General features: G+C 57.8%; 1 protein-coding gene across 1 annotated transcript; it reads left to right on the top strand.

Annotated features, from left to right (window-relative positions):
• The first annotated feature begins 550 nt into the window (after nucleotides 1-550).
• Nucleotides 551-10,169, top strand: LOC123032948 (COUP transcription factor 2-like). The gene is made up of 3 exons (XM_044449192.1): nucleotides 551-917; nucleotides 4,105-4,632; nucleotides 9,895-10,169. The coding sequence occupies exons 1-3, from the start codon at nucleotides 551-553 to the stop codon at nucleotides 10,167-10,169; spliced, it is 1,170 nt and encodes a 389-aa protein (XP_044305127.1).
• The last annotated feature ends 3,234 nt before the right edge of the window (nucleotides 10,170-13,403 follow it).

The raw sequence follows: 13,403 nt of genomic DNA, 5'->3' as shown, positions 1-13,403 counted from the left end.
AGTAGATCTGTTCCTCCTCTTTCCCAGCCCCCCCTCAGCATCTCCGTTCCCCCGTCTTCCTCTTCGACCTCGTCCCCAGCCGTTCCTCCGTCCTGCCCGCGGCACCTGCCCGCCCCTCCTCCCTCCCAGGCCGCAGCCCCTTCCCAGGTGCCCACCTGGCCCTCTTCCCTGCCTTGCTCCGCACCTCGCTGCCTGCCCCCACCCCAAGCCGTCCTCTCCGTCGGGCAGCAGCCCCTTCGCCGCTTCCTTTCCTCCTCCTGCCTCGTCTGTGCTCCTCTCCTCTCCTCCCCTCCCCTCCTTCCCAGACGTCATCCGCGCCCCTTCTTCCTCCAGCTCCCTCCCTGCCTCCTCGGCAGCTGCATTTCCCCTCCTGCTCCTCGCCTTCTCCAATCCCTCCATCTCTCCTCCTCTCCGCTCCCTGCCTCGTCTACCTCGGCCCCTTAAATCCGCCGCCTTCCCCCGTCGGTCGGTCCGTCCGTCCGTCCGTCAGTCCTCCCGCCCTCCGCGCGCTCGCTCCGGCTCTGCTCCCGGCTCGCCCCCTTCCCCCGGGATGGCTCTGGCGGTGACCCCCTGGCAGGAGGAGCTTCCCGGGGGCCCCCCGGGGGGCCCTCCCCCCCCGGGCCCGGGCCCGGGCCCGGCCCCGGCCCCGGCCGCGGCGGCGCAGGAGCCCGGCGGGGGCGGCGGCAAGGGGGCCCCGGCCGCCGTGGACTGCCTGGTGTGCGGAGACAAGGCCAGCGGCAAGCACTACGGCCAGTTCACCTGCGAGGGCTGCAAGAGCTTCTTCAAGCGCTCGGTCCGCCGCAACCTCAGCTACACGTGCCGCGCCGGCCGCCAGTGCCCCGTCGACCAGCACCACCGCAACCAGTGCCAGCACTGCCGCCTCACCAAGTGCCTCAAGGTCGGCATGCGCCGCGAAGGTGGGTGCGGCGGCGCGCCCGCCCGGCCCGGCCCGGCCCGGCCCGCGCCTTCCTCTGCGGGCCAGCCGCCCCTCCCGCCCCCCGGTGTTCCCCGGTGCCGTTCGCACGTGCCCCGGCTCTCTTCAGGCTCGCCTTCCCACTCCCCTTGCTGCTCACGAAGACAACTTTCCCCTCTTCTCCTTCGCCGCCTTGGCTTGTCCTTCCCTCCCCCACTTTCCCCCTCATTCCTCTTCATTTCTCCAAGCCTTTAACCTCCCCACTGGGTCACGCTTTTTCCTCTGTCCCCTCTTCCTTCCTCCAACTGCTCTTCTCCATTTCTACCTGCTCCGTCTCTTCATCACCTCTCCGCTTCTCTTCTTTCTCTACTCTTCTTTTCCTTTCAGTTTCGTTGTGCCTCTCCATTCTCTTCTCCTTCGTTTCTCACTACTTCCTCTTTTTTTGCAGTCTTCCCACAAATACTAATTTTGATTTTCTAGCACCAAACGCATGCCAATTACTAACTTGTCTTCCTTCCTTTCCTAATGTTTAAAATTACTGTTGTGGTTCATTCATTCATACAGCACTCCTTCTAAACTTCTCTGTCATTCCCTCCGCCCTCATGAGGCCAGGTCACAATCTTTCCATAACGCTTTTACTTTACCCTTTTCCTTCAGCATTTTTCCTTCTTTTTTCTTTGCTTTTCTGATGCATGTGCAAGATTTTTACTCCAGCTTTAAAGAGCACAAACTCTTAAATGAGAAAGGAGCCCTTAATTTCCATCCCTGGCATCTCTGCACACATCTTTCCTTTTTCTTTTATGTTCCCTATTTTGTTTTGAAACTTGCACTGTTGCTTTTTTCTTTTTCTCCCATGGCCCTTTTCCTGTGTCCATTTCTTCCTCTTCTTCCTCCTCCTCTTTTTAAAACAAACTTTCTGCTAGTGCTTTTCATTCCTCTTTAGCTTCCCTTTGCATTTTGCATTCCCTTTGCAAATCAGTCCCTGGCAGATTTGTTTTTCTTTCTTTTCTTTTAGAAACATACCATTGCATCCAACCTTCACTTCCCATTCGCTCACTGTCCTCCACTTTCTCTCCATTAACCGGAACCGGTTCTGTTTTTTTCTGTGCGCAATCCAATTTTGTGTATAAGTATCTCTAATGCTAAACCTTGGCTCTATTTTTTCACCCTCTGTTTTGGCAAAAAGTCCTCTGTTTTCCTGTTCCTTGTCCCTGCTTCCTGCTGCCTTGGTTGAACCTCCGTGCTCAGGAGCAGTCTGCCTCCAAATGTCAGATGCCAGGCAAAGCCCCAGGGAGCTGCGTACGGCGGGTGGTGCGCGGCCTCAGGCAGTATTTTTGTACTTTGGGAAGCCCACCTGGGCCATGCGATGTGGGACCCCGGGGCCTCCTGTTCAGCCCAGCCAGTCATTTGAGAATCTTGCTGGTGACCTGGAGTTCGCATCTGCCCAAATGAGCGCTGTCATTCCGATTAAATTTTTATACAGCAGTTTATTGCTAAAAAGCCATGGAGTAGGACACAGCAACCCCAAACAATTAAAACTATAAACTTAAGAACCAAACCAATTGAATGCTTAGACAGCATTTTTAAAAGGCGAGCTTAAGAAGGTGCGACTCGGTGCCTTTCTAAAAGCCCAGTCCTAGTTCTTGAGGGGGTGCCTTCCCACCTGGGCTGAAGCTTTTCACACATGCGCAACCAGCAGGCCCCTGTGGGTCCATGTCTTCGGGAAGGTCTCCCCTGGAGTTCTGACCCCCAGGCTGAGAGAGGCAGTCCCTTAGATGTTATTATTATTATTTATTAAAACATTTTTATGCCGCCCCATTCGCCGAAGCCTCACCAGGTCCTCAGGCATTTGGGGCTTTAAAGGTGCAAACCAGCATCATTTCAAGGTTCGACCCAGACAGCAGGGAAAGCAGAAGCTGTTCCCCAAATGCGCTGCAGCTTCAGAGCCAGTTCAGACATTCACCGCTGCAGCGCCGGAAAGAAAGCTTCCATTTCCATCTGATTCCAAAAAAAGAAAAACTTTCTTAAGCAAATTACTGTACTGAAAAGGGGCAAGTGAAGCGATGTGTCCCGGCGAGGGAAGCACAGCCTCCCCAGGCAGGGTCCTTTCACCCAGGCCAGCGCTGGAACCCACAAGCCGGCTTGTCTCCAGGCCCCCTTGGGAGACGCGTCGGGCGCTCCGTGTCAGGGCAGCCCTTGGCATGCGACCCCAGAGAGGAGAGGCAGCATTGCAGAGGGGACACCAGCTTGCACACAGTTTGCATGGCGGATGTCTGTGTGAGTTGCAGCATTATTGGGCATAACGATTGAGGGTCCGTATTTGTGGCAGTGGATGCCATTTCTACGGATCCTGCCTGTGTTTCTCATGTGAGGAACTGAAGGGGGCTTGCAAAGCTTTTCTCCTTTCCCTTTTATCCTCACAACCGCCCTGTGAGGTAGTAAGATTGGAGTCCGTGACTGGCCCCAGATCACCCAGGGAGCTTCACGGCCCAGTGGGGACTGGAGCCTGGACATCCTGGAGCCTTTGGCTGGCACGCCAGGTTGGCTTCCTGCGCCACCTGCCAGACGACGCTTTCTGGGCAATTCACGGCGATTCACAAAGCCCAGTGGAATCAAAAGAGCATAAGAGCGGCAGAAAGCAGCAGTAAACAGAAATTCTAAAACAGTTCCACAGCCAAAGCTGTTTCAGCACGACCGGCTCTGTCCCACGCGGGTGGCAGGTGCCCCCAGAGACTGGGCTGCCTGGGAGATGAGGGCAGTCTCAACCGGGCACGAGAAGGCCACCTCGCTGGCCCCAGGCAGGCCTCGGCGGGGAGCGGGTTTCGGCGGCGGGGACCTGCACTGACGTCAGGCAGGAAGTGCCACCCCTCGCGGTCAGACAGAAACGCCGCGCCGCTCCCTGCACCGGGCACGCCAGCCTCCTCGCTCGGGTCTCCCGCTTGGACGCGGCGCAGGCACCCCTTCGATCGGAGGAGGCCTGCGGCAGAGGACTGTGCTCCGTCCAGGAGGGCCCCTGGTCCTGCTGAGTTGGGGCCACCCCGCCACACTTAGGGTCGTGGCACGCAGGGGTGTGGTGAGTGCGCGCACCGGGCACACCACCGTTGGTTTTGCCGTTTCTTCCTCCCGTGGCACGACTTGGTGTGCGTCGTACTCTCCCTCCCTCCCTCTCTCTCTCTCTCTCTCCCCCGCAGCCGTGCAGCGAGGACGCATGGCGCACGCCCAACCCAGCCCGGGCCAGTACCCCTTGGCCAACGGGGACACCTACGGCTGCCACTCCTACCTGACGGGCTTCATCTCGCTGCTGCTGCGGGCAGAGCCCTACCCGACCTCGCGCTACGGCGCCCAGTGCCTGCAGCCCAGCAATATCATGGGCATCGAGAACATCTGCGAGCTGGCGGCCCGCCTGCTCTTCAGCGCCATCGAGTGGGCCAAGGGCATCCCCTTCTTCCCCGACCTGCAGCTGGCCGACCAGGTCTGCCTGCTGCGCATGACCTGGAGCGAGCTCTTCGTGCTCAACGCGGCCCAGTGCTGCATGCCGCTGCACGTGGCCCCGCTCCTGGCCGCCGCCGGCCTGCACGCCTCGCCCATGTCCGCCGACCGGGTGGTGGCCTTCATGGACCACATCCGCGTCTTCCAGGAGCAGGTGGAGAAGCTGAAGGTGCTGCACGTGGACTCGGCCGAGTACACCTGCCTGAAAGCCATCGCACTCTTCACGCCGGGTGAGTAGCGCGCCGTGGGCAGCGCCCGGGGCAGGCAGGTGCGGGAGGGCGGGCTTGCAGGCCCTCATCGGGGTCCAGCAGCGCAGGCGGGCCCGGTGGATGCAGAGAAGGAAACTGAAGCAAGAACGAGTTGTGTAAGGGGGTGGACGCCTGCTTCTCTGGAAGACACAGGTGGCCCAGGTGGGGAAGTGGCACAAGGTCACCAGCCCGCCCCACGGCGGACGAGGGTTGGGGCCCCGGCCCTCCGGTCCCTTCCCTGCCCTAAGGAAGCTCCACCGTGGCTGGGCAAGGGCGTGTCGGGCGGGAGGAGCTGCCTTTGCTTAGAACTGGCTTTGCGGTGCCTCGTGTGGCCAGAGCTGGTTGGCTACCTGGGGCCATAGATGGACGCGCAGCCCCTGATTGGCTAGGATCTCTTCCCAGCTGCAAGAAGACTCAGCTTTTGCCCTTGCTCAGATAGTTGTGGGCACTGGTGAGGGCATGTGGGGCAATTAGGAACTGCCCCCAAAAAGAGGCGGCCCAGAAAGGAACCTGCCCGGGCGAAAGGAGGGTATTTGCCCAGAAGAAGCTCGCCCGGCACGTCCGGTCGGCGCCTCGGTTCACCTGCCCATCTGGCTTCTCGCCTTCGCGTTGGCGTCAGGCCCTTTCCTGAGCTTGCTGCTCGGGGCGTGTGTGAAAGAGGCTTTTTGCTCCTGACCTCTCACCTTGACCTGCTGGGTGAATGGCCCGTGGGGCTTTGTCCGGAGCCTCGGCCGGAGTATGAAACCAGATGCCCTCCATATGTTTTGGATTACAGCTTCCCAGAGCCGCAGCCAGCACGGCCTGTGGCTGGGGATCGCAGGCACTGGAGTCCAACTCTTCTGGAGGACCTTCCCCTGGCTTAGGCCACCCGTGGCAGCAAAGGCCAGCTGGCTCGCTGCATTCCGGCTCTCTCAGCTGTGCGCCCTGGTGTGGTGGAAATGGGTGGCATCAGCCGCCAGCTGATGGTCGCTGCATCCGGCTGCACTCACAGTGCAGCTCTGACCGCCTTTCAGCCATTTGCGCTCTCTGGAGAAGCAGTCCCCAGATTTTTTTGGGGGGGCGGGGGGTGGAAAGGAAGCTGGCCTGCTGCGTCTGGGCCTGCACAGCTGAGCCCAGGCCATTTCACTTCTACAGAGCCAGGCAAGGGGCCAAACCTTGAGACCACGCACTTTGTATGCTTCGAGAGGCACCCCCAGGGCCAAACAGGGACCCCCAACGCCAGCCATTCCTGGCTCAGCCCTCCAGAACGGCAACAGACACCCACCGCATTCCTATAATTTGGGGATGGGGGAGCGGATTATTGGGTAGACGTCAGACCCCTGTGGCACACCTTCCTATGCTGAGCTGGTCCTACTCAGAATGGCAGTGCAGTTTCCCTCCAGTAGGGGGAGCACAAGGGTTACTCTCATGCCCTCTGCTGGCACGAATCAGAACTGCTCAGCAAAGCCGCTCTTGCCTCCATTTTTGTAAATGTTCAGGTTGCAGATCCCATCAGCCCAGCCACCATCACCAGAGGTCAAGCATGTAGGGAGCTGTAATCCCAAGCTTCTGGAGGGCCACAGGCTGCCCATCCCCTCCCTAGCTGTTTGCCCTACTGCTTTTTCCAGGCACCCTCCATCTTCCCTCACCCCCAGCAGGCACTAATTCCCCCGTGAGAAGACGTCACTAGGGGAGGATGCAGGCTGGCTGGCGTCACGCAGGCATCCTTCTGATGCTTCAGTGTTGCCCCGGGTGGCGAGACGGTGCTTCTTGCACTGTCTGGACATTCTCTCGCCCCTGCCCATGCCATGAGGCCGTGGTGGGAGAGGTCCATGGCCCACAGCCCCTTCCCAGCGCCGTGTCTGCCTGATGTGAAGCACGGCAGCTCCCGGCGCCCCTGGCCAGCACCCCAGGGCACCCACGTCAGGCCCCCGTCTTGAACTTGGCCTGCTGTGAATGGTCTGGATGCAGAGCACAGATGCTTCGTGACTCTGGGTCAGCCAAGGAGCCGGGATCTCCACCCTCCATGGTGTCCCTTCTCTTTCTGGAACGATGCTCTTTCGTTGCTTTTAATTATGCAAACACACCGGGGACTGATGAGAAAATGGCAAACACAGAGTAGGTAACAGAGACCGACAACCCAACCACAGAGGTCTTGCGATGGGCAATGCCGAATATTTGTTGAACTGATTCAAACAGGAGAAAACCATCAAAAGCATCAATGGTGGCTCTTTGCACGAGGCTTCTAACCCACCGTTTTGCGGCTTCTGCCACTGGGTTTATTGTGGGAGTAAAATGGGCCTCTTTATGTGTGTTTTTTCCTGAGGTTTTCCTTTCTCAACTTATTTATTTAATTAATTATTTAGGAAGCTTCTATGCCGCCCCATTTGCCGAAGCCTCGGGGCGACTCACAACAATAAATAAATAATAACAATATAAAAACAATATAATTTGAGACGACCTGGACCAAAGATGTAAAATAAATAAATAATATTAGCAATTAAAATGACGTTTAAATAAAAAGGTCTTGGCCTGACGCCAAAACTCAAATAACGACGGCGCCAGGCGGACCTCTCTGGGGAGCCCATTCCATAGACTGGGCACCACAACAGAGAAAGCCCTCCTCTGGGTACTCACCCTCCTAATTTCCTTCATGGAGGGTTCCCAGAGAAGAGCCTCTCCCACAGATCTCAGGGGGCGGGCGGGCATATATGGACGTAAGCGCTCCTTCAGGTAACCAGGACCCAAGCCGTTAAGGGCTTTATAGGTCATAACCAACACCTTGAATTGGGCCCGGACTTCAATGGGAAGCCAGTGAAGCTGACGGAGAACTGGAGTCATGTGAACATAACGCCCAGTCCCCGTCAGCAGCCTGGCAGCTCTATTTTGAACCAATTGAAGTATCTGGACCGTCTTCAAGGGCAGCCCCACGTAGAGCGCGTTACAGAAGTCAAGTCAGGAAGTTACCAATGCGTGTGTCACTGTCGCCAGGCATTCGTTCTCCAGGTAGGGACGCAGCTGATGGTTCAGCCAAAGCTGAAAGAAAGTGCTCCTTGCCACCACAGTCACCTGAGCTTCCAGTGAAAGCTCTGGGTCGAGGAGCACTCCCAAGCTGCGGACCTTGTCCCTAAGAGGGAGTGCAACCCCATTCAGGACTAGGTTCAATCCACCCTCTCCGAAGCCCGATCTGCCAAGCAACAGGACCTCCATCTTGTCTGGATTGAGGCTTAGTTTATGGGCCCTCATCCAGCCCATCACCTCGGCCGGGCACCAGTTCAGCACAGCCACTGCCTCACCTGGATTGGTGGAGAACGAGAGGTAGAGCTGGGTATCATCAGCGTACTGATGATTCCGCAGCCCGCACCTCCTGAGGATCTCTCCCAGTGGTTTCATGTAGATGTTAAATAGCATGGGGGACAAAATGCACCCCTGCGGTACTCTGTGGCATAGCTGCCATGGCGCAGAGCCATAGTCCCCCAGCACCACCTTCTGGAACCGGCCATCGAGATAGGAGCGGAACCACTGCAAAGCAGTGCCTCCAACCCCCAGTCCCGCAAGCCTATCCAGAAGGATACCATGGTCGATGGTATCGAAAGCCGCCGAGAGGTCCAGGAGAACCAACAGGGACGCACTCCCCCTGTCCTTCTCCCTGCACAGGTCATCGTACAGGGCGACCAAGGCAGATTCAGTACCGAACCCGGGTCTGAAGCCGGACTGAAATGGTCCAGATAATCAGTTTCATCCAAGAGGGCTTGGAGTTGTCCCGCCACCACCCGCTCCAACACCTTGCCCAGAAATGGGATGTTGGCCACTGGTCTATAATTAGTGGCCATCTCTGGATCCAGTGACGCTTTCTTCAGGACCGGTCGGACTACCGCCTCCTTTAAAGGGGCAGGTACCCGGCCCTCCCTCAGAGAGGCATTAACCACTTCCAAGATCCAGGTCCCAATCCCGTGCTTGGCGTTGTTAATTAACCAAGATGGGCAAGGGTCCAATAGGCAAGTGGTGGGACGTACTCGTCCAAGCACCTTGTCCACATCATCAGGCCGCAATAACTGAAATTCATCCATTAATTCTGGACCAGACGGCGACATTGGTATCTCCCCAGAAGCCTCTGAGTCACTAGTAGAGTCTAGCTCGTGACGAATCTGAGTGATTTTCTCCCTGAAATGCTTGGCAAAGTCATCACAGCTGGCCGTCGAGGGTGGAACCGGATCTTTCTTAGGGCCAGGACAGACCAGCCCTTGTACCACCCGAAAAAGCTCCGCCAGACGGCATTGTGAGTAGGCAATGGAAACAGAGAAGAATTTTTTTTTCGCCGTCCAGAGCGTAGGCCCGATAATGGGCTCTTAAGTTGTCTTTACATTCCAGTGCACACCCGTCAGGCGGTGCTGAAGGCAAGGTCTGGCACACATGCGTTTTTCACCGCAGTTTATCATGCCATTTCCCAACAAACCACATTTCCCTTGCTCTAGAAAAAAAGCAACATAAATGCTTGGAAAGCTCGGAGAGGTCCCGGGGTAATGAGATTGTGTAGAGCACAGCAGACTACCAGGGATGTAGTCTGCCGTGGTGGAAGCTGAGCCCAGAAGAAGTTCTGCAGTTGGCCTTCCACGCACCCCGCCCTGGGAAAGAGCAAATGCGTCCAGTAAATTGGGGTGCCAAACCTGTTTCTCCCCGAGGAGCGAACTGCATTCGGAGCAATGCTGGAGGTGTCATACAGTGGAGAGCCGGCCCAGGGGTCAAAGGCGTGGCAGAAATGCCCGCTGCTTGGTGGTTTTAGCTGACAGCTTCTCCTGCCGCTAACTAAGCTGCAGAAGAGGCATTTTGAAGTGGGGGGGGGCAGAAAATCCAGGAAGTCAGCACATGATGAGCAGCTCATGACCACAGTCCTGAAGTCCCACACGGGGCTGCAGAGCATTTCTCCAGCTCCTGGGGAGTTAAGATCACCCGCGAGGTTGTCCTTTTCCACCCTGGGGCTGGCGTAGTGGAACAGTTCAGAGCCCTGGACTGGCTGGGGGAGACGCCGCCCGTGCCCCCCGCTCCCCCCTGCAAGCCAGTCACTGCCCCCCACCTGACCCACCTCACAGGACGGTTGTTACGAGGATGGAGCAGAGAGGAGTCCAGCCTGGCCAGCTGCCTGGGGATCCAGGTGGGGCGTCCGTGTGCTGCAGCCCTGAGAATGCGCTTAGCTGGTCCCGCACAAACCTCCAGGGGGCAGCTCCACGCCCCACGTGGCCCCTAATGCCCTGCTTCCCCCTGCAGACGCCGTGGGGCTCACAGACCTGTGCCACGTGGAGAACGTCCAGGAGAAGTCTCAGTGTGCCTTGGAGGAGTACGTCCGGAACCAGTACCCCAGCCAGCCCAGCCGCTTCGGGCGCCTGCTCTTGCGCCTGCCCTCGCTGCGCATCGTCTCGGCCCCCGTGATCGAGCAGCTGTTCTTCGTCCGCCTGGTGGGCAAGACCCCCATCGAGACCCTCATCCGGGACATGCTGCTCTCCGGCTCCAACGTCAACTGGCCTTACGTCCCCATGCAGTGAGCGTGGCTTGGCCTGCCCGGCCCGGCACGGGCCGGGCCGTGTGGACCGCGTGTGTCGCTGGGCACCTCGCAAGCCTCGGGGTCGCCCGCGAGGCGGCTGCAAAAGGACCTGCAGTGGGCCGGCGGAGGCAGAGACCGCGGTCCCCTTTGCTGCGCGCATCCGGGGAGCATCTTGCAAGAACAGCCGCCCTTTCCCACGCCCATGGACAAAACCAGGGCCATTTTGGCAGCAAGGAGCAAAACCGCGTGAGCTTATTTCTTGTATGGTTTTTTCAAAGCTTTGCGTACTGCAGTGTTTATTTTTGTCCCCGGGGGGAACTGCACAGCGAAGAGGGCAGGGGGTCCTTGGGCGAGGATTCTGCCTGTTCCTGGCACCCGCGAGCGCATCGACGCACGTTCCTGCGCCAGCCCTGCAGCTGGGGGATGTTCCTGCTGGAGTGCCGGCCACCAGAGGCGGATGTGGCCCGGCTGCGGAGGCCCTCGCGGATGTGCGGACCCAGCGACTTGCGGACAGCCTGCCTACCCCATGCGTGGCCTCAATCGTGCAATGAATCGCCCATCTCCACTGTCCCCCTTTGCATTGGTGCAGAAAGGTGTAAAAAGAGAAGAAAGCCAGTGCCGCTTGGCAAAGGACTTTCTTCCTCAGGCCAAATCAAGAGGTGCCGTTTTGTGACTCGTGGCTCCCAGCAGCCGGGAATCCTCCAGGTTCTGGGATGCTGCGGGCCGGAGAGAGACTCCATTCCTGGAAATGAGGAAAGATTTCCGGGTGGCTTTGGCTGGAGTGGAAAGGAAGGTCCTTCATTTTCTAAAGAATAACAAGACTGGGAGCTCCCTTGCCTGAAGGGAAGAACATGCTATTTATAAAATAAAGCAAACCCAGATTATATCCTATCTCTGCTGCTCCACTTAAATGTACTTACATATCTTTGCACATCTTTTGAATTATTATTGGGAGGGGTACTTGTAAGGGGGGAGGGGGAGGTGTCATGGTCTGGATTCTTCTGTGGAGGGGAAGCGGGGGGGGGGAGGAGAAGAGAAACCAGACAGCACCCATCAAATAGAATTTTTAAAATGACGGAGCTGGCATTATAATTAAAACTGATGATTGCTGAATACCTTCCAGATTTTTTAAAAAGAATTCCTCCCTCTCCTCTTCCGTTCTGTGATGCCCCAGAAGCTGTGAGTTTCGGGAGGATGAGCTGTTTCGGCAAAGCAGTCACTTAGCACGGTGTGGACAGATGGTGGGAGGAAGATGGGTTTGCAGGGGGTAAGAGAAGGGGGAGTTTGGGGAAACGGTTACTTCAGTGCTACTGCTAAATGTTTCCTTGCTGGGTGGGGAGGGAAGCGGCAGGTGGGCACGGGAAAGGGGGCGCTTGTGTGCTTCTGCCGAGACAGGAATGGGCCCGAACGCCTGTGCCGTCTCCTCGCCATATGGAGCGATGCTCATGCGCGGAGGGGGCGGCGTGGCCACGGTCACAAGCTGAGATGCTTCTTGAAAAACACACATCCATCTCCTTCCACTCCGTGCGGCTTCCACCATGTGCTCACGCCACAGCCCTTCCATCCCTGCTCTGTGCTCACGGGCAAGACGGAGGTAGAGCATGTAAATATGTATTTCAAAAGACCCATTTTTAACGGAACCGGCTTTCCAGATATCTTCTGTCTAAGCGTGTTTCTGAAAATGCATTTTTGAGCGGAGAACTGCATCAGGATATTTGCAAGGGGAAGGAGCCGGCGGGGTGCTCAGCGCGCCACGAGCGTGGCGGCCGTGCCTGCCCTGTGGTGCTGCGAGGAGGCGGCAGAGCCCGGCCCTCGAGCGGGCTTTGGGGTGTCCCCTTGGCAGCATCTCTCCTCCGGATCCAGGTCTCCTCCACCTCTGCTCTGCTCTGTGCCGGCCAGAGAATTCTCCGCAGCTGCTGCTGGGCGAGCAATTTCATCTGCAGTGCTTCTTCTAAAACCTCATTAAAGAGCCGTCAAAAATGGCCTTTTCGGCACGAAGGACTGGGCAAGTTTGCATTTGACCCGGCCGTAAATATCTTCCTCAGTAGAGGAAAATCTTTTAAATTATGTCCAGCCTGAGTTACATCCGCAATGGCTCCCTGCGTGGGGGACCCTGCTCTGGCCACCTCTCCCCCTAGAAGGATCCTCGTGCCATAAAAATGGGACAGGCTGAATTGCAGCAGGTGCAGTTTTGGGGTGCAGCAAGGAGGGGGCCAGGGAAGGCTGTCCGGACAGCAGCAGCCCCATTCACTGCCCCACGTGGGGGGTGGGCAAGTGTGGCCCCTGGTCTTACAGTCACTGCAGGGTCATTGAGGCAAGAGCCAGGCAAGCCGGTGCAAGGAGCCTGGGGGGCTTTGGCAGTTTGGCCCTCCGGTCCCCTCAGGCCCAGCCAGCTCGGCCCTCGCTCGGGGCAGCCGGACGCTGCCTCCTTCAGAGCTTGCCCGTTATGCAGGTGAAGCAGCCCTGGGGCCGAGAGCACAGCCGTCTCTGGGGGGCACGCTGGCACGGCCAAGCCGCTTCCCCACCTGGAGTGCCATTACTGGACAGAAAGGCAGGTGTGGATCTGGTAACGGCAGACCCATCCCGGGAGGGACGTCACTTGGGCGGATCCAGCTGCGCGGCACATGCATGGAAGGCCTCTTTCTCGGGCCCGTGTGCATCTCCGCCCGCCCCGTGTCCGGATCGGGGCCGAGCAGTTTGGCCCCCCCACGATGCGCCCTTCCCTCCCTCCCGGCTGAGGCTTCCCTGCGGCAGCTGGCCAGCCGCTGTTCTCCCTCGCGGGGCGGCTTCGCCGACCGACCGGCACTTGCACGGTGCCTCGTTAAGCGTCGAGCTGATGGGGCGATCTGTCAGTCAGTGCCAATCAGCGGCAGAGCGGCTTCCATCTGGAAGAAGAATGCGAGTGTGGCAACGAGTGAAAAATGGAAAGGGCCACTCTGCTACCTTTCGAAAACATCCTGGAGCGTCTAAGTGACGAGCTTGGCCTCTTAGCGTACATTAAAATGCAGGGTGTTGGTTTCTTTTGAAAATCATCGTCGCTAATATGACCGGAAAGGTATAAAATGGATGTCTAACTATTCACCAGGGGCTGCTTTGCTCTCCCTTGTGTCTTGTGTATTTTGTACCTAAAAGCTTAAAAATGAGGTCGCCTTTAAACCCCATCACCTCCTCCTGAACACCAATTTCCACTATGTATGATAATGGCACTGTCAGAGCCAAAGACTCTTCCATAAAA

The sequence above is a fragment of the Varanus komodoensis genome, unplaced genomic scaffold (genome assembly GCF_004798865.1).
Source record: "Varanus komodoensis strain SLA01 unplaced genomic scaffold, ASM479886v1 scaffold57, whole genome shotgun sequence".
NCBI lineage: Eukaryota > Metazoa > Chordata > Lepidosauria > Squamata > Varanidae > Varanus > Varanus komodoensis.
This window is presented reverse-complemented; position numbering and strand designations above follow the sequence as displayed.

What these genes read in the sequence shown, in the direction of transcription:
- LOC123032948 (XM_044449192.1), top strand. Translation starts at nt 551, where the DNA reads ATGGCTCTGGCGGTGACCCCCTGGCAGGAGGAGCTTCCCGGGGGCCCC. An exon ending in GGTCGGCATGCGCCGCGAAG is followed by an intron (nt 918 to 4,104) that starts GTGGGTGCGGCG and finishes TCTCCCCCGCAG; the next exon opens with CCGTGCAGCGAGGACGCATG. An exon ending in CATCGCACTCTTCACGCCGG is followed by an intron (nt 4,633 to 9,894) that starts GTGAGTAGCGCG and finishes TTCCCCCTGCAG; the next exon opens with ACGCCGTGGGGCTCACAGAC.